This window comes from Channa argus, chromosome 6 (assembly GCF_033026475.1).
Source record: "Channa argus isolate prfri chromosome 6, Channa argus male v1.0, whole genome shotgun sequence".
Lineage (NCBI taxonomy): Eukaryota > Metazoa > Chordata > Actinopteri > Anabantiformes > Channidae > Channa > Channa argus.
The window spans coordinates 29224007-29242500 of NC_090202.1; the positions used below are offsets into that span (position 1 = coordinate 29224007).

Genomic DNA, 18494 nt, shown 5'->3' on the forward strand with positions numbered 1-18494 from the left:
GCTCCCCCACCGGTGTGTGTGCGTGATTGTTAGTGCTACCTATCGGTGATTTGAGTGCCGATAGTTAGAAAAGTGCTATATAAGTGCAGACCATTTAATCAGAGGACTGTTATTTTGTTGATGCTGATGTTTCAGTCTGAGCTGATTGATGGTTTGAACTCATATTCTGCGGCATCAGCTCTTCCTCCTGCTGCTGCTGCTGCAGCTGCTATATCACCTCAGCTCCTCTGCATCACAGCAGGAGCTCCTCCCCCCTTCACTCACTAATGGAGGAAGATGGTCTGATCCTGCTTGGCAGCTGCACCTGATGCTTCCCTGTGTGTGTGTAGGGGGGCTTATTAAAGAATTGGGCCATGAACACGGCCATGTTAACAACCAGGTTATGATTAATGTTTTGTAGTTTCTGAGTTAGCCAGAGGAGGCCTGGTAAATTACAGATAATCAAAGGTTCCACAGTTTTACAAATCCAAATATTATAAGATATTGAAACCAGCTAACAGAACACTCAAATAATCACCAGGTATTTGTGCACATTGTTGGAAAGTAAAAAAGTACTTGCGTACAGTTATAAAATACTTCTAGTAGAGTATTTTTATTTTATAATACTTCATACTTTACTACATTTCAGAGGTGAGTGCTGTATTGTTATCCCACTTCATTTATTAGATAACTGTAGTTACTTTTCAGAATCAGATTACTAAAACAAAAGTATATTTATCAGACGTTATAATTACATTCAAAACATATGATCAGAAAAACGGTGTATAACATCTTTAAATCAGCTCCACTGTTGATGGCTGCAGCATTAAAGTGTAGTACCAAAAGTATGGCTTTGATATCAGTATTCAAATTTGTAATTATGCTATGTGTAATGCCAACACAAGGGGGCACAAGCGAGTGTCATCTTGTGCCAGTCCAAAGTCTGGATAAATGCAGAGGGTTGTCTCATGATGTAAAACACATGCCAAATTAAACAGGTGAATCTTGACTTCCACATAGAATCTGACTTCCATACCGGATCGGTCGGGGCCTGGGTTAACAACGACCACCATCGGTGCTGTTGACCTACAGGGTACCGGTGTAAATTGGGCTACTGTTGGTCGATGAAGAAGAGGAGGAAGGTGTGTTCATAGGCAGAGAGAGAAGAGGAAAGCTAAGAGTGTAGGACTGACAGTAGGGACTTTGAATGTTGGGACTGTGACAGTGTAGGCTAGAGAGTTGATTAACATGATGCAGAGAAGGAAAGTGGATATACTGTGTGTCCAGGAGACCAGGTGGAAAGGTAGCAAGGCTAGAAGCTTAGGAGAAGTGTTCAAGTTGTTTTACCATAGGTTTGGTTTTTCAGGACAGGAACGCAGAAGGACAGATGATGGTAAACTTTACAAAGAGGATGGTAATGGCTGTAATACACACTTTCTTCCAGAAGAGGCAGGAACTCAGGGTGACATATAAGAGCGGAGGTGTGGACTACATCTTATGGCGACGTTGTAATCTGAAAGAGATCAGTGACTGCAAAGTACTGGTAGTGGAGAGTGTAGCCAGACAACACAGGATGGTGGTGTGTAAAATGACTCTGGTGGTGAGGAAGATGAAGAGGACTAAGGCAGTAGTGGACGTTCAAAAAGTAAGAATGTTGTGCAGTTTTCAGGGAGGACTTTCAGGGAGACAGGCTCTGGGTGGTCAAGAGATGCTTCCAATAGACTGGACCACTATAGCTAATATGATCAGGGAGAAAGGTAGGAGGGTACTCGTTGTTTCATCAGGAAAGAGGAAAGTGGACAAGGAGACTTGGTGGTTGAAGTTCAAGAGTGTATACAGAGAAAGAGGTTAGCTAAGAAGAAGTGGGACACAGAGAGGACTGAAGAGAGTAGACAGGAGTACAGGGAGATGCAGCGTAAGGTGAAGGTAGAGGTGGCAAAGGCCAAACAAAGAGGATATGAGGACTTGTATGCTAAGTTGGACACTAAAGAGGGAGAGGTGGATTTGTACAGGTTGGCCAGACAAAGAGATAGAGATGGGAAGGATGTGGAGCAGGTTAGGGTGATTAAAGATAAGGATGGAAATGTATTGACAGGTGCCAGGAGTGTGATGGGAAGATGAAAGGAGACATTTGAAGAGTTGATGAATGAGTAAAATGAAAGGGAATGAAGAGTAGAAGAGGTGACTGGTGTGGAGCAGGAAGTAGCAAAGATTAAGAGTGAAGTGAGGAGCAGTCTGAAGAGGATGAAGAGTGGAAAGGCAGTTGGTCCTGATGACATACCTGTGGAGGTATGGAAGTGTCTAGGAGAGGTGGCAGTAGAGTTTCTGACTAGTTTGTTTGACAAGATCTTGGAGAGTGAGAGGATGCCTGAGGTCTGGAGGAGAAGTGTACTGGTGCCAATTTTTAAGAACAGAGCTGCAGAGCTGTGGCAACTACAGAGGAATAAAGCTGATGAACCACACAATGAAGTTGTGGGAAAGAGTAGTGGAAGCTCGGCTAAGGGCAGAGGTGAACATTTGTGAGCAGCAATATGGTTTTGTGCTTAGAAAGAGTCAAACAGATGCAGTATTTGCTTTGAGGATGCTGTTGGAGAAGTACAGAGAAGGTCATAGTGAGTCTCATTGTGTCTTTGTAGATTTAGAGAAAGGATATGACAGGGTGCCGAGAGAGGAGCTGTGGTATTGTATGAGGAAGTCTGGAGCGGCGGAGAAATATGTTAGAGTGGTGCAGGACATGTGTGAGAGGTGTAAGACTATGGTGAGGTGTGCTGTAGGTGTGACAGAGGAGTTTAAGATGGAGGTGGGTCTGCATCAAGGATCGGCTCTGAGCCCCTTCTTGTTTCCTCTGGTGATGGACAGGCTGACAGATAAGGTTAGACAGGAATCACGGACTATGATGTTTGCCGATGAAACTGTCATTTGTAGTGAGTGCAGGGAGAAGGTGGAGGAGTTAGTTGGTGTGAGAGAAGATGATGCAGAGGATAGATTTAGATGGAGGCACATGATTTGCTGTGGAGACCCCAAAAAGGGAACAGCTGACATTTGTTACCCTTAAACATCAAAGTTTAACAAACCAGTGATTGTTGTTAGTGAACTGGATGTGTTGACTCTCTTTTTTGCGTTGGTCTTAAACGTGTTTTACAAACAGGTTTGTGGTAACCGTGTGTCAGATAAATGATATTCACGTGTATGTCTAAAGAGCTTATACATTTCACCATGAGAGCTGCCTGCAGTGTGAATGAGAGAAAAACAACTGTCCTACTGTGTCTGCAGACAGGGGAGAGAGTCACCACTCACACACGCTGTCCTGCTATCCCACAGCCACCAACAGGTTTTTCTTCAAATGATTTTATTCTTACAGTAGCAATAGTAATAAAAACGGTAGTAGTGTTTGTACTGCAGGTTGTTGTAGTAACTTGTTAGTGTTTGTATTCTGTGCAAAACTGGAACACGATCAATATTTGTAATGCAGTGGCTCGGTGGGGGTGGGGTTTGAAGGTCTGATCTCAGATGGTGGGGGCCTTTCTGTATGGAGTCTTCTCCATGATTGTGGGGGTTTCTTTCAGTTCCTCCTGTGTCCTCTCAAGTATTTAATGATTTTGTACCATTTATTATTCAGTACTTTAACTTCTTACGGAACTGAACTAAGTACAGAGAGTGAGACCTCCTGTCCCGCTCTGCTCTGTGTTGTACCCAGCATGCCTCAGTTTCAACATGTTCACTTTGTTTTCAGTGAGACTTGTTTTGCTGTTTTCTTAATAAAATGACTCAACCTGATTATTTTGATGTTTCTCCGTCAGCAAACTCGTCTCCAGGGAAACAGGAAGAAACACACTCACTGATAAACGCTTGAGATGTTCAGACTAATAAAGTTAATTGAAACCATGGCACAGGAAGTATCTGATAGGTGAGCCCAACATGTCAAACCAGCTACATGCTGGTGCTGAACAGGTGACAAACATCAGCTACTCTTCACACAATTTTCAGTAGATGTTTATCTTCAGACATAACTAACAACATGATGTAAGGATAATGTGTCTTACAACCCCACTTCACATGCTCAGAACAGGGAGGGTGGGTGCTCAGTAACTGATGTCATAGAAAACATTTATCAGTTTCTCTTCACCTCCTGCCAAATGTAACTACACAGTAATCTGAGTAAATCTACTCAGTTACTATTACGACAATTAATTCTGGCAATCAGACATGTTACCATGACGACCTGCAACTATGTCTCAAAACAGGACGACTGAGAAGTAAGAACCCTCTGTGTGTGTGTATGATGAATGGGTGAATGGACAGAGATGTAATTAAATCCTCGTCCTTCAGCTGTGACTGAAACTCTGTCTGTCTGACTGACACATCTCCCCCCTTCCCCCAGGAGGCCCCCAGGACTCCGACCAAAAACAGGATCAGAAACAGCTGAGAGATTCTGAGTCCATTTTGAATGCAGTAGTTTTATCTACAGTCATTAGTGAGGTCTTATTAAAGACAAACATATTAGTTCTGTCTCCTTGGATTCTAAATGTTTGTTGTAAACACAAGTTGAACCCAGAAAACTACACTTACATACATGAAAAGAGTTTACAGCAAACTTCAGCACATCTAACAACTGTCTGGGTTAGGACTTCAGGATGTGTGATGAACTGTGCAGAGCTCTAGTGATTTGCAGATTTGGAGGCTCCTCTGAAGAGACTGACACTACTTGAACAAAGTCCAATCTTCATCTTCAAATTAGTTAAGTGTCATGTTAGAAACTCCTCGTGTCTCTGAATGTCGGACAGCTCCTAACCAGTTGCTTTTTTGAGGTTTATCTAATCTAGAGAATCTAAGGAATAGGGCTGTAAATGGACTTTGGACTAAAAACCCTGTGACCTCTGAGGAGTAAGGATGGAGGACGAAGACGGCTACTTGGGCATTCAGAGGCCAAAAGTACAGGTTGTAGTTCTTCTGAGAGCTGGACTTTAGCCAGTGGGACTGAAATCAGCTGCTTTCATGTGAAGTGAGCAGATATGTTCAAAGAATTTATAAAAGCCTTATTCTGTAACAGTTCTGTAGTCGAGCACATTCACTGGAAAGTGTGAAAATGTTCTCCTCGCAACTAACTGTTTTCATGTTGACACATGTTGGACCACACAGTGAATATAGACACTTTAGTCAACATGAAAGGATAATTGGGATGAGACTGTTTCATGAACCCAACAACAGTTTTTTTTGGACTCTGCAGATCGATCACAGTTTAATGTTTACGTGTCAGTAAAAATTCTTCACAGTGACTGCATGCTGCTCATCTGCTCAGCAGTTTGTTCTTTCTGTCCAAACTACATTTTCAGCCAGTCCGGACACGTTTGGGTGGAGTCAAATCCAGACCCTGGTCCCAGGGGTGTCCATTCTCAGGTTTCTGTCGATGTATCGATCTGAACCTGGGCTGCCAACACCAGGATGTTGCAGCTTTAATGAGCTGTTTAACATGCACCAAGTGATGGTTCCACTGCAGAGTGTCAGGGTGAAGGTGACCGAGTCGGATGGAGGCACCCAGAGTTTGTGTGTGTGTGTGTGTGGTGGGGGGGGCTTGCAGAGCAACAACACAACTATACACACACCAAGACAACTGACTGTAGGGGAGGGGGGGTTGCAATGAGGGTGCAAATGATTCTGTAATCATTCATTAGTCTGTGTGTTTTCCCACAGTTTTTGCTGGAGACTCAGACTAATGAACATCTTTGTCTGAATTGACTGACAGCTCAAACTTTCCTTCTAAATATAGAACTTGACTTTGACTGCATTTAACTGCATTTAACTTAAAAGTGGTAATACCACACAGGAAAAGTGCTTCATTAGTGTCCAACTAATCCTGCTATGAAAATGTTATTTGAGTGAAATGAGGTTGAGCTTCAGTTTCCCTGTGACAATATGTGAATGAAACTGCTGAATGAAGCAAAGTTCATTCTAAAAACACATGAAATCATATGAAAATGAGGCAACATACAGACACTGCTGAATATTTAAACTAATTAATGACATCTTATTCTGCAACATTACAGCTAAGAACTGGACACGTGTTGTTTGTTTCTCTGAGTATTTCCCGGTTAGTGGATGCAGCTGTTTGGACAGATGTTCTGAGCACAGTCAGGACAAACGCTGCACATCTGGACTGCTGCTGGTAGGAAAACACCTCGGGGTGGCCCTACCTGCCATCTCCAACCATGAGGGCCCCCATGGGCCCCTAAAGGCAAAGAGAGGAACTAGGTGTGAATGTTTCCTACATAAAAAACCCGCTAATTAAAACTCCAGTTTTCCCTGAAGGCAGCAGCCAAAGGCGTAAAGTCCACTTGTACCCGCTCTGTGTAAATGGACACCGCTCGCGCACACCTGACCCCGCCTCTCCGGACCAGCCCCACTGCAGCAGCGAGCGCACAGTCCTGAAACTTCCCTCAGTTTGTTCCTGAGCCGAGCGGGACTAACTGGATCCGGACTCAGAACTACCCGGGTTATCTGTTCCTAAAGCATCGGTGCAGAAGACAATAGACAGACAGGATTTACTGGGACAGTTCGGGTCTCTTTTTTAAAATTAATTTTTCCTTGTTCGGATGCAGACTCGCTGCGGGTTTCAGGTGTCTCTGACTCTTGAGCAAGAAGTTACTTGAAAACCTGAAACTCTATGTGTAAATCTGGAGACGTGGCTCTGTTACGCCGACGGGCTGATTGGTTGATTGATTATTGATTGACAGTTGCCGGATTCCGTAAGTCCAGTACTCATCATGGACCCCCTACAGCCGCTAGTCGTTATTATGATGATGATGATGATGATGAAGGTGGGGCCGCAGGTCAGTTAACTCCTCATTTTCTTAAATCATCGTTTTTTTTTTTTCTTAATGAAGTTCTGCACAGACGGAATCTATTTATCAAATCGTTGTTCTGCAACGGTGCAAAGTAACATAGTGCATTTAGTCCAGTTTTAGTCCAGCTCTTTTGCTTCAACGAAGACTTTGTGCAAAGATACACAGGAAGAGTTTATCCAATCTGACGCAGATTTAAGGGCTTCCTGATGCTTCGTAGTTCACCGTGATAAGTCCTTTGTTCTTTTTAAGTCCGTTTTTAGGTTTAGTTGGACAGAAAATTGTTCTTGGCTCACCGTTTTGTCTACCTTTACTTGAAGGACTTTCTGAATGTGGGATTTTTACTTTTACCTAAGTACTGTAAGTAACTTTAATTTGTTTTTCACAATAACTGAATTTCTTCATCAGCTCAAACAGTTCTGGGTTCTGGGAAAATGAAATCAGGGTGGATTTAAGAATCAGACCCAGAGCAGAAAAAATAAACAGTTGTGGGTCCTCAGCAGGACGGTTCTGTCTGATGGCTCATGAAGAAAAATTATTCTTATTGACCAATTAAAATAATGAGTGAATAAAATCCTGCTGTAGAAACGTGCAGAAACTTTATTGATCCAGTGTTAACAACAAGCTTATGTAGGTCCTGTAGGATTTTGACATCAAACAAAGACAAAAAAGTGAGAGAAATGCTGAAACACACAAGAAACAAGATGTTAAAGAGAAACACTGAAACAGAAGCTGAATCAGCAAAACAAATGCATAACTGTTGTCTGGTGGTCTTGTTCTTCAGGGTGGGGGCAGAGAAACAGAGAAGCTCCACAGTCTGGTTCACATGTGGGCAACAGAGGAGGACAGAGAGAACAAGGGATCAAAGAGGGAAAAAAAACGGTTGCACATCTGTGTGAAATTGCGCCCCACCCACCTCCCCAACATACACACACACGCACACATCAGAGGAACTGCAGCTGATTGGCTGGTTTTTCCCAGTGGTGGTACCAACCTGGACCAGCAGACAGCAGTGATATCACAGCTGTGGTCAGGACCTGCCACAGATCAGTTTCTCCTGCCACTGCCCCCAACCTGTCCTATGTCAGTAATGGGGGGGGGGCAAAGTTATTTATCTCCAAACACATGTCTTAATTATCGAATATTTCAAGGTTCATAAAGTTTCATGTTTAAACTTCCCCCCAGCCACTGACTGTGGTTGTTGGTGTGTTTCCAGACCTTTGGCAACAGCAGAAAGATTGAGATGATCACTGACAGTTTGGTTCACGGAGGAATCAGAACCAGACGTTACGCCATCAACCCACTGGGACAGAAGTGGCCTCACCACAACATCACGTACAGGTAGAGAGACTAGTCAGGAAATAGTATTCACCATCGGTTTACCACCACCGCCATATTTAATAATCAAACACCTGACATCACATTCAATTGTCTCCTCATTTCCTTCACTTGCCTCTCCCCATTACCGATCTTCCGTCTGACCCTCGGAAGCCCCATCTTCTCCTGAAGAATGCGTCATAGCTGCTCTGTGTGTGTTGGACAGTATTTGCACAAATGATTTGAAGGTAATGACAGGACAGGCAGACAGACCAAAACAAGACCGGAATCAAATCAAATCAGAGCTCGATTCTGTAGCTTAAAATCTCAATATAGACTTGAAGTGGAGTTTTACAATTAGATCATAGCAGGAAAGAAACCCAGTAAGTCCTTCTGAAATATGGACTTGTACTGTTTACTGATATGATGTTTTCATAGTCTTAAGATTTGTCATAGGACCGAAAAGACTTTGGAGGCAAGATGGGAGGCAGGAGCCACAGGAATAGGAACTTGTCCAAAGTGTCAATTATTTAAACCTGTTTGTGGAGGAAACATCTCTGCGTCTCTCTCAGGATCATCCAGTTCCCCAACACTCTGAACGTGGAGGACACCAGAAAGGCCATTAGCATCGCCTTCACCAAGTGGAGCGACGTGTCTCCGTTGAGCTTCACTGAGGTCCTAGAAGGCAACACCACTGTGGACATCACCATTGGTACGAGAGAAGAGGTCCTGCTTTTATGACATAATAAAAGGTTTATTATCAATAATGAAAGCACTAGAAATAGTAGTAGTAGTAGTAGTAAAACAGTTCATCGGGTTTCATTGGGTCAAGTAACTTCTGGTATGCAGCAATCATGTTTGTTTTTTGATTTTACAAAATAAAGTTTCAAAAAGAAGAAAAACTAGTGTCCCTGTTGGAAAAGGACGGGATGGTGTCCACAAATAAACCTGCAGGGTTTTGTATCCGTTGTTTCGAGATCAGACTAAAACAGGTGTTAATCTCTGATCCATTGTTGTGTTTTGGTCATTGTGAAGAGTGTAGAGTCTTGTGGCTCAGGTCTTTTCCCGACTGAAGGATTTGGACACTGTAGTGACACTAAAGTATGGAATGGGACAGTTTGACGGATCATGAGACTTGAGACTTTGATGAAAGATGTCAAAGAGACAAAGATCACTTTTGCTTGTTGATATCTGCAGGAAATGTCCCCACCTTCATGGTGTGTGTGTGTGTGTGTGTGTGTGTGTGTGTGTGTGTGTGTGTGTGTGTGTGTGTGTGTGTGTGTGTGTGTGTGTGTGTGTGTGTTAGGGTTCTACACCTTCAACCACACGGACTGTTGGTGGTCTCCTCTCCACCCCTGTTTTGACGGTCTAAATGGAGAACTGGCCCACGCCTTCCTGCCTCCACGAGGAGAAATACACTTCGACAACCACGAGTTCTGGATTCTCGGCAAGTCCAGGTTCAGCTGGAAACAAGGTAACTGTACTGCAGTAGTAGTACTACAAGCTACAGTTTTCTTAAAGGATTAGGTCTTAGTCCGTGTAACAGCAACCCCCCACTTAGAACTAAACTTAGTTGTGTCTTTTAATGTTACAGTCTCTTTATCACAAATTTCTCTCTTTTGGTTTGCAGCTGAGTACAGTCAATAAAAACTACATGTAGTCACATGTAGTTTTTATTGACCCACTTTTAGTTTTGGCAGTTAACTTGGTAAACTAGGAATTTAAGCTGTGCCATTTGTATAATCAACATGTATTTCAAGATTTTTCTTCCCCATGAAAGGAATTATCTTGACATTAGTAATTTAGTTGCATGATGATGTGTTTGCACAGCCAGCCTGTGTGACCTTCCCTCAAGGGTCAGTGCTAGTACCAGTGAGATTTTTAATGTCTTGTCATTTCTATGCAGACGACACTCTGCATAGAAGTGAGGATCTCAGTAGTCCAACCTACTTAAATGACACATTTAAAGCCATGACATCCTGGATGTCTTTGGATGGCTTTAATATGATTACATTTGTTTTTAATATTTGCTTTGAAATAGAAATAAATGAGTGCAGGTGTCCCTCCACCACAGCTTAGAAATTATATGTCCTTAAGGGAAACATCAGTCAAACTGAATGATATGCTGAGTAGGACTGTTACAGATTTATATGAGCCCCAGGTGAAGTTTCTGAGACTGACTTGCTGCTTCAATAAACAGAATATTACACTAGGTACTGATAGTGAGTCATGTCTTAAACCACCTTCATACAGAGCAGAAACCTGCTGGTAAAGTCGGAGCAGATCTTCAGTTTTTTTTTTAGTTTACAGTTTGATGATCATCAGCCTCAGAAGGACCACTGCAGTCTTTCAGTGTGTTTCCTGTTACGTAGACTAAGTGTGATTCTGTAGGAGTTTGGCTTAACGACCTGGTCCAGGTGGCGGCTCATGAAATCGGCCACGCTCTTGGTCTCTGGCACTCCAGAGACCCTCAGGCTCTGATGCATCCTAACGCCACCTACACTGGACAGAGGAACATCGCTCAGGATGATGTGTGGGGCATCCAGAGGCTCTACGGTAACATTCAGTCTATTTGTTTTTCAATTCCAGCTTTTTTCTGAACACTTGAAGGAATTTCTCGAATTCAAGAAAACATTACACTCGATAATGTGACAGGGAAGAACAGTTTTTCTGGCTTGGGAAATGAAGAAATGTGGCGTTGCAGCCTAAATTTTTTTATTAAAGTTTTTTTAGCTGAATTTAACATGTCACTTGAGCGGCAATGTACTGAAGCTTGTGTGGGGATCAGACCTCCAGCTTGAGGGGACAGATACTTTATCACCATGTTGGTCTGTTTTAAAGTAATAAATCAAACACATTTACTCTGGTACTATACTTCAGTAAAGATTTGAGGTATATTTTCCAATTCCACACTTCAAAGGGAAATCCCGAAGGTCTTTACTGCAGCTTGAGACAGATTTTACTCTGAACATGTGTAAAGTTAGAAACCAAAAATTAAACCAACCAACAATGGATAAAGACATGAATGTGACTTTCACCTGCAACATGTCTTCAGTAATACTACAGTATGTGTTTGCTGTGGTCTGTACTGCTACTTGTACTGCAGTAAAGCATGTGCATACTTGTCCCTTAATTGTCTGCAGGTTGTCTGGATAAGAAGCGGGTCTGTGACCCCTGGGCAAGACTTGGCTTCTGTGAAAGGAGGAAGACCTTCATGAAAAAGAACTGTCCTCGGCGCTGCAACCTCTGCTATGGTGAATCCAGACGCTGACCCTTATCCCCTTCATGATGTCGAGTCATAAACTCACCACAGTCCAGTCAGTTTAGACATAAACCTGGTCCTGTCCCTGAAGTTTGTCCCTAAGTTGAACTGTCTCTGGAATGAGACTCATTTCCTGTCTGCATCTTGTTTCCCACCACAGAGCCTGTGGAAGCTGTTACCACACCAACACCACCTCCAGCAAATGTCAAGATTAAGATGGTTCCTCGGGGGAAAGTTGTGGGTTTCCGCTGTGGAACCAAGAACCCACGCTCCCCGCCCAAAGTCAGGTCAGCTACTCACTTCACATTGAACAAGTAGATGCTGTGACTGATTATCAGTTAATCTATTGTTCAGCTGTTTATCCAACACAGTTTCCATGCCAAAGAGACATTTTCAAATGTCCAAACCCACAGTGTCACAGAAAATAAAATGGTCAAAATGATTATGAGCGACTAAAGAAAAATTTTACTTTTAGTTTTTAGATTTAATTTAAAGTTGCTGCTTTTTATTTTTCTGCATGTTGTTTTAGAAACCAGACATGTGTCAGGGTGGTTGACTGGTTCTCCAGGATAATTAAAGGGATTGTTGCATGTTCCTAAGAAGGTCACAGTTTTCATCCAGAATGCAGAAAGAAAGACCATTCTGGAGATACCAAGTATGAAACAGTGCGATACATTGCAGATATATCACAGAAACTGAAGAGAGATCGTCAAAGGAAACATTTAACGAACTTTGCATCAGTTGATCACATTATCAGAGCAGCTGGAAACAGCAGTCCATCCTCTGCAAGGTCATATCTAGATAGAGAGATACAGTACTTTATTAATCCCCAAAGGGAAATTTTTGTGTTGCAGTAGCTGTTACCAATAATTATACACATAATTATACATAATTTATACTTACTGGCCACTTTATTGGGTACACCCTTACCCAATAAAGTGGGTATTAATTATTAATTTATTATTATTAATTATTAAAAATACAATGCTAATAATACACTGTATATTGTGTTATTTAGTAAGGTGGACAGTTCTAAAAATACCGAGATATGTTCCTGAAGGCCCCACACAATAACATGGATTTGGGTCAGGACTCATTTTTGCTTGAGTTGTGTAATAATAGTGGAACAATGAATCTTATGATCAGTCAGCAGATTGTTGGTCAGGTACATAAAGATTTCCTGCTAATAACGAAATTCAGCTAGAAGGTAAATTTTTGTAATAGGATCTGCTTCTATTAAATTTTTAGTGATCATCCTCAGGGTGGTGCTAGATGAGAGATTATGGAGTCTAAACAGGAAATCGATTCAGTGTTTGTAAAACGACCATCATCAGTCCAGTTTCCTGTTTTTCTGCAGCTGGTATAAAGACGGCGAGCAGATCCTGGGCTCGATCCCCGGCTACATCGTCATGAAGGACAGGGACCTTCGCATTGTTGCCAACGAGTTCAATGAGGGCGTTTACACCTGTCGCATCCATCGTAGGGGCGCCATTGTATCCGCAAACTCCTGGGCCATCCGACTGAAGCCGGGGCAGCCATCCAACAGCTGAGTGCAGAGACAGGAAACGTGAACAGAAGGTGCTGCTTGGTAAATGTATGGGACAGCAAGAATCCTCAGTAATAATCAGTTGATTGGGACAGAGGGTCAAATGAAGCAGCTCTGAATATGTTCGGACCTTTTTTGCAGGTGGTGGTTTGTTCACAGGTACCAGGTGTTTGCTGTAGGACATCACAGTGAAACCAGCTTCATGGTGCTGCTGTGATGTCACCAAGAGGCTGTGACTTCATAAACATTCAGATAACATGTGAAGTCCCCTCTAACTCCAGCTGAACTATCTCTGGATCAACAGTTCCTCCAGTCCTTTAGAATGTTATGGAACCATAACCTCATAATAAACATTAACTCATGATGATGGTGTGCAACATCATCAACAAGTGTTTATTTACATTTAACCTGAACTACTATCTCCATCCTGGTTCACATGTGAGGATCCAGCCAAACAGAAGAACACAGAACCAGAAATCAATAGGAGCTTTCAGGCCAAAACTTTTCATAGCAGAACTATCACATTTTACTTGTGTCCACACAGCAGAATATGAGCCATAAAATTTTTTAACCACTGTTTAAGGAACAGGAACCACTTGTTCCTACTACTTGTTAGCTAATTTGTCGAACATGGAGCAGGAAGAGAATTTGAATCAGTTATTTTCTTATTCTTCTTTAATTGTTTTCTTTCGTTTTTCTTATTTCTTATTCTATAATTTAGACTAAGATGTGTTTACTTTATCCAAATTGTTTTGTTGGTAACTTTGATCTATTGTTTTCAGACCGTGGTGATCCAGGCATTTGTAGGCACTGAAGGGGAGTGACGGGGGGCGGCCCTCACTCCTGGGGAGATGAATGAGTTCAAATGCTTTGAATCATTTTGACAGATAAAAGCTGGTGTCAGAGATTAAATAAGACATGTGTGACTGGAGGGAAAGTTGATTTCATTAGGAATTAAAAAAGATTGGTCTAAGAACACAGAAAATACAGTCTGAAAGTCTGAGGCAAATGCGAACCGAAAAAAACTGAAGCTCCCCAGGGGTTTTTTCTTGGAACCAAGTCCCTAGAAGTGTTTAATTTGAAATCTCCTAATGATAAACTATGTTGGAACAGCATCACTAAAACACGCTAGACTTGAACAAAACCTGATCTATGAGTTAATTTTTATTCAAATTAGCTCAGAAATGTAAAGTGATTTCCGATGTCTTCAGATTGTTTTGGACTTGGATTTGTCAGTGACCCTCAGACACCAAATGTGTGATTTTCCGTCTACCATTGTCAAGTCCTATAACCAGTGCTGGGTCTGTCACACAGGAGGGAAAACAGGATTCACAAGTTTGAGGCCGACTGGTCTCCTGTTGATCACTTTTATCTTCTTTTGTTCTTATTAACTAGATACAGAAACGTTTCATTACGTTCACATTATATTCACAATAAAAACCCTCTTGTTTTTAGCCCGGATCACTACTGTCAGTGAATGATAAACTGGTTTTTACTTGCTGGTTATTGGCCAACAATTGTGAATTTGAGTTGTACCTGAGACACGTAACCAGGATTTAAATAAATGCTGCCCATTCTCACGTGTACTTTACAAACAATCCACAGGAAAGTTCTTACTACATACATTTGGGAAACGAGACAAATCATTTTATTAATGAAAAAAGTAAATGAAGCAAAATTAACACAAACTACCTGTTGTAAAAAAATAGAACAACAAACAGCCACTAATAATCCCTGAATGGAGTTTGGTGTAGTTAATGTAACTCAGGACTCCATCAGTATCTGTCCAAACAGCACCGTCATGTGGAGAAGCAGAGCCACTGACTGGTTGTGTCCAGTCTAATCAGTTTATGAAGACATACTAACCGGTCTATAATAAATCATAACTTTGCTGATCTATTAAATCAGCTGTATAAACAAAATGAGTGGCACAGTAATAAAATATTCTCCTAAACACATATCTAATGAAAAAGATATGTAAATAAAAGCCCACCCCCCCACCACCACCACAAAGATAAAACAAAAACAAACTTGTGATCTTCAAACTTTATTCTGAAAACACAATCGTTCAGGCGAAGCTGCACACAGTGCACACACCTGTCAGCACCTGCTAACCTTCTGATTCAAAAGACCTTCATCTAATTTCCACCGAGGAAGACCGGGACAGAACCCGGGTTAGACCGGGACCCGGAGCTGGAATGCGAAGACAGGATTCCATATGTTATGGACTCACTTGTATAAAATTAGTTTAGGAACATCTAGAAAAGTTATTTTGGTCTGGGGTAAATGCTGGAACAGTTTACAGGAGCTCCTTGGACTATGATCCCCTTGCAGTGATAAGGTGTAATCAGAGGGGGTGGGGTTAAAGCACAAGTAAACAGAAAGGCACACGTTTGGCTTGTTTTACACAGTGAGAAGGTCGACGGCAGTGACATGTTAAATAAACACAGAATTGGGGGGGAGGGGGTCCGTTTGGCTTCAGAGTTCAGGATTCTTTAGGTTGCTTCACTGTGGGGCAGGAACACAATGATGTGATAGTTGATGATGATGATGGTGTCTGAAACTCTTCATTATAATCATCATCATGTGGCCCCCTCATGGCTCCAGTCTACATGCCCATCCTGATGCTCTGGATGATCTGAAAAATAGCTGCAAAATAGAAACCAGTAGAAAAGCTTAGTTTATTAAAAACTATTCATGATCCAAATTAAGTCATTGAGTGCAGTTTGGTTCTAACTGATGAAATACTCCTGGTACGTTCAGCAAATCTCTCAGCTTTTTAACCACAGAATGAGTTTTGGTTCTCTAACTATTCTTTGTCTGGTCCGAGCGTGCTCAAATGCACTGCAGTTTGTCACCTAACTTTCCAGTTGAATCGATTTCTGTGATTGACGCTCATGTTAAAATCCCGCCCAGTTTAAGTGACGTCAGCGGGGCGTGACCTTGGTTTCTTCACATCAAATGTCTTTTTGACACGTTAACGCCTTTTATATTTATTTTTACAAAACATTTTTAAAACACAGTAAAAAGAAGCACAAATTATTGATTAAAAACAACTTATTACAATACATTACCTAGAGGATATTACTATTCATTCGTCAGAATTTTACTTTGAAGCGCTTTGGTTATAATTTTAAAATTCTCTTTTACCATGTTTTGGTTATTTGTAGTAATAAACCTTTTTATTCTACTTGTTTTGTCTGGGACGTCTGATTGTTAGACACTATCACTTATTACTACTATTAATGCTGCTGCTAAAACTGAAAGTGGGAGGTTTATCAGACATTTTTCAGTGACGTTGAAAGATGTGTCAGTATACAGGACGTGGAGAGAACGACTCACCTGATCCGCAGACGACAAAGATGAAGAGAGCAAGCAGCCAGGGACCCACACCTTTATCTTCAACCAGATTCCTCTGAAAACACACATTTCATGCTATGATGTTTTGGGAATAATCATAAACAATAATAATTTGACCTGTGGCCCAGACAAATACCTGTAGATAAATTATAAATTTATTTCGGAAATAAGTATTGTAACTGACTGAACCTGTACTGTGCACGAAGCAGGAATTTTATTAAATAAATTCTAAAAGTCATCAGCACTTTGACTAACATGTTCATGTCTGTCCTGATCCATATATGTAAACAGAGCCCAGGTTAACTTTTTTTGATTATAATGCCTACTGATTAACCATTGAACAGACTGATTTGCGGACACGTTTATTCCGAATTCCAGCCGACGGAAACTCGGTGTGGACTGGGACTGAACTGTTTTTTCGGGCTCTAATTCGTTCAGAACAAGGGTAAAATTGTTGTCAGGGAACTGTGGATGTCGACAGGAGTCTAACGTGTGTCTCTGTAGTTTGTTTTCGGTGGTTTTACCCTGTTTAAGCGAAGATAAACGTAGTGAAAAGTGCGGATCAGCTGTTCTTAAACTCACCGTAGACTTGGCCACGTTTCCTCGCTGAGTGATGTTCTTACTGTGTTTCTCGTTTGCCATGCGGATCCTCTGTTTGGCCACCATCTTGTCTTCTTTTCTGGAGTTTCTCCCTGGACTTTTCTTCGGTTTTAGTTCGTTTGAAGACCTTTTACTTCACTAACCTCTCCCCCGGTGCTGGTTCCTCTGCAGGCGGACGATCGAGTAGATCGTGGAACATGTCTACGTACTCAAAACCCTGAAGCCCCGCCCTGGACCCCGCCCACACCAGAGCAGCTGATTCCCGCGTAAATTTTCTCAGTGTCAAAAGAAGACTTCCTGTGAAGCCTTTCGCAATTAAATCTTCACGTCCTCTGTTCTCTTTTTCTCACAGGTGAAAGCAAACACAAATCACACAACATAAGCGACAGTTAATTTAAAAGCATGAGACTAGTGTCCTTACATTTTTGTTCTTTTCTGTCAAAATGTTTAAATAAAGTGTGTTTTACTGAAACTAAAAAACTAATTTAATTAAATTGTGGTCTGAAAATGATCCACTAGAGAGATCATTGTATAACAAACACTTAACATTTATTGAGTTTCACCTCCCATATGAGTGTATAACAAAGTAATTCTACAGACATTTCTCAGAATAATTAAATAACCATGTACCTCCACAGCTTCACACTTAACTTTCAACTACTTCCTTGTAGTCCTCAATTAGCTCAATAACTGTAAACAAACATTGATCCTTAAAAACTTGATACGCAACTTCAAAGGCAGCCATGCAGCGGCATTGATAACATCATCTGTACACATTATATACACTTCTTAATCTACCTAACCTTTTAGGACACAGCGACCCCAAAAACAAACAAAAAAAACAGAACACAGACAAAAACCCCGCTGGTTCACACATACCCAGCCTCTAATTGTTCTCTAATATCTAATACAGACAATTACTAACTTAATTAGAAACAAGTAGTTCTTCTCTCTTCTTTCTAAATGTGAATGTATCAAATCAACGGCCCTCTGCATTCGAACCCAATGCTTCGCCACTGACCACAGCAATTTTATTTTGAAAACGGAAGTTACTACGCCTTTAGTTGCTTTTTGACGTCTTGACGAAGCTTAAACCTAAACTTTCAATTAGTTGTTAAAATATTTTTTTTTCTGTTTTTGTTAAAACCTGTTGGAGTTGTTTGTGATTGCCTATTCAAACAGGGTGTCAGAATTATTAATTTAACTTCAACATGTTTTTTAGAAAATACGTATTTTGAAAGAAAAGATTTTGTATGCTGATGTGGCACTGAGAGCTCCGCCCCTCCTTGCTCTGACGCATTTCCAGGAAACGTCCTTTTTCTTCTTCCGGCACACGTAAACATGGCGGCCCAAGTCCCGCTGCTAGCAGGTGGGTAAATTCAGTGTTTTACTAAACATAGTTTTTGTCTTTTTTTATTATTACACTGCCATGACACAGATAAGCTACCAACTGAAAACAAAACACGGGGCTCTAATATCAGCAATCTTGGTAGTTTAAGATAAAATAATTATAAGGCAAAACACTTGCTACAAAGTCGGGCAGTTTTTTTGTTGATTTCATTTTGGCAAATATTTGTCTGTCTTACAAGTA

At 41.4% G+C, this 18494-nt stretch overlaps 3 protein-coding genes across 7 annotated transcripts in view; 2 read left to right on the plus strand and 1 right to left on the minus strand.

The window, feature by feature from the left end:
- The first annotated feature begins 6059 nt into the window (after window positions 1-6059).
- Window positions 6060-15574, plus strand: mmp23bb (matrix metallopeptidase 23bb). Of its 5 annotated transcripts, none has more exons than XM_067506246.1 (9): window positions 6060-6806; window positions 8035-8159; window positions 8708-8847; window positions 9442-9609; window positions 10527-10691; window positions 11279-11389; window positions 11558-11684; window positions 12755-12985; window positions 13085-15574. In XM_067506246.1, the coding sequence occupies exons 1-8, from the start codon at window positions 6741-6743 to the stop codon at window positions 12945-12947; spliced, it is 1095 nt and encodes a 364-aa protein (XP_067362347.1). In that variant the 5' UTR covers window positions 6060-6740; the 3' UTR covers window positions 12948-12985; window positions 13085-15574. The 5 variants fall into 5 exon arrangements, with proteins under 5 accessions (XP_067362347.1, XP_067362346.1, XP_067362345.1 ...); XM_067506245.1 differs by having other exon boundaries at window positions 6061-6806; window positions 12755-12991; XM_067506244.1 differs by having other exon boundaries at window positions 6061-6806; window positions 12755-15574.
- On the minus strand, window positions 14975-17101 carry LOC137128375 (stress-associated endoplasmic reticulum protein 1). The gene is made up of 3 exons (XM_067506275.1): window positions 16886-17101; window positions 16286-16358; window positions 14975-15592 (listed from the first exon to the last, which is right to left on the minus strand). The coding sequence occupies exons 1-3, from the start codon at window positions 16967-16969 to the stop codon at window positions 15552-15554; spliced, it is 198 nt and encodes a 65-aa protein (XP_067362376.1). The 5' UTR covers window positions 16970-17101; the 3' UTR covers window positions 14975-15551.
- Window positions 17102-18139: 1038 nt separating this feature from the next.
- The window catches only part of eif2a (eukaryotic translation initiation factor 2A), a 12933-nt gene continuing 12578 nt past the window's right edge, over window positions 18140-18494 (plus strand). The window contains exon 1 of the mRNA XM_067506226.1: window positions 18140-18272. Coding sequence (XP_067362327.1) covers window positions 18245-18272 — 28 coding nt within the window. The 5' untranslated portion in view covers window positions 18140-18244. The remainder of the gene's footprint in view (window positions 18273-18494) is intronic.

What these genes read in the sequence shown, in the direction of transcription:
- mmp23bb (XM_067506246.1), top strand. Translation starts at nt 6,741, where the DNA reads ATGGACCCCCTACAGCCGCTAGTCGTTATTATGATGATGATGATGATG. An exon ending in CAGGTTCAGCTGGAAACAAG is followed by an intron (nt 9,610 to 10,526) that starts GTAACTGTACTG and finishes GTGATTCTGTAG; the next exon opens with GAGTTTGGCTTAACGACCTG. An exon ending in GCGCTGCAACCTCTGCTATG is followed by an intron (nt 11,390 to 11,557) that starts GTGAATCCAGAC and finishes TTCCCACCACAG; the next exon opens with AGCCTGTGGAAGCTGTTACC.
- LOC137128375 (XM_067506275.1), bottom strand. Translation starts at nt 16,969, where the DNA reads ATGGTGGCCAAACAGAGGATCCGCATGGCAAACGAGAAACACAGTAAG. An exon ending in GAAACGTGGCCAAGTCTACG is followed by an intron (nt 16,359 to 16,885) that starts GTGAGTTTAAGA and finishes GTGTGTTTTCAG; the next exon opens with AGGAATCTGGTTGAAGATAA. An exon ending in CTTTGTCGTCTGCGGATCAG is followed by an intron (nt 15,593 to 16,285) that starts GTGAGTCGTTCT and finishes TCTATTTTGCAG; the next exon opens with CTATTTTTCAGATCATCCAG.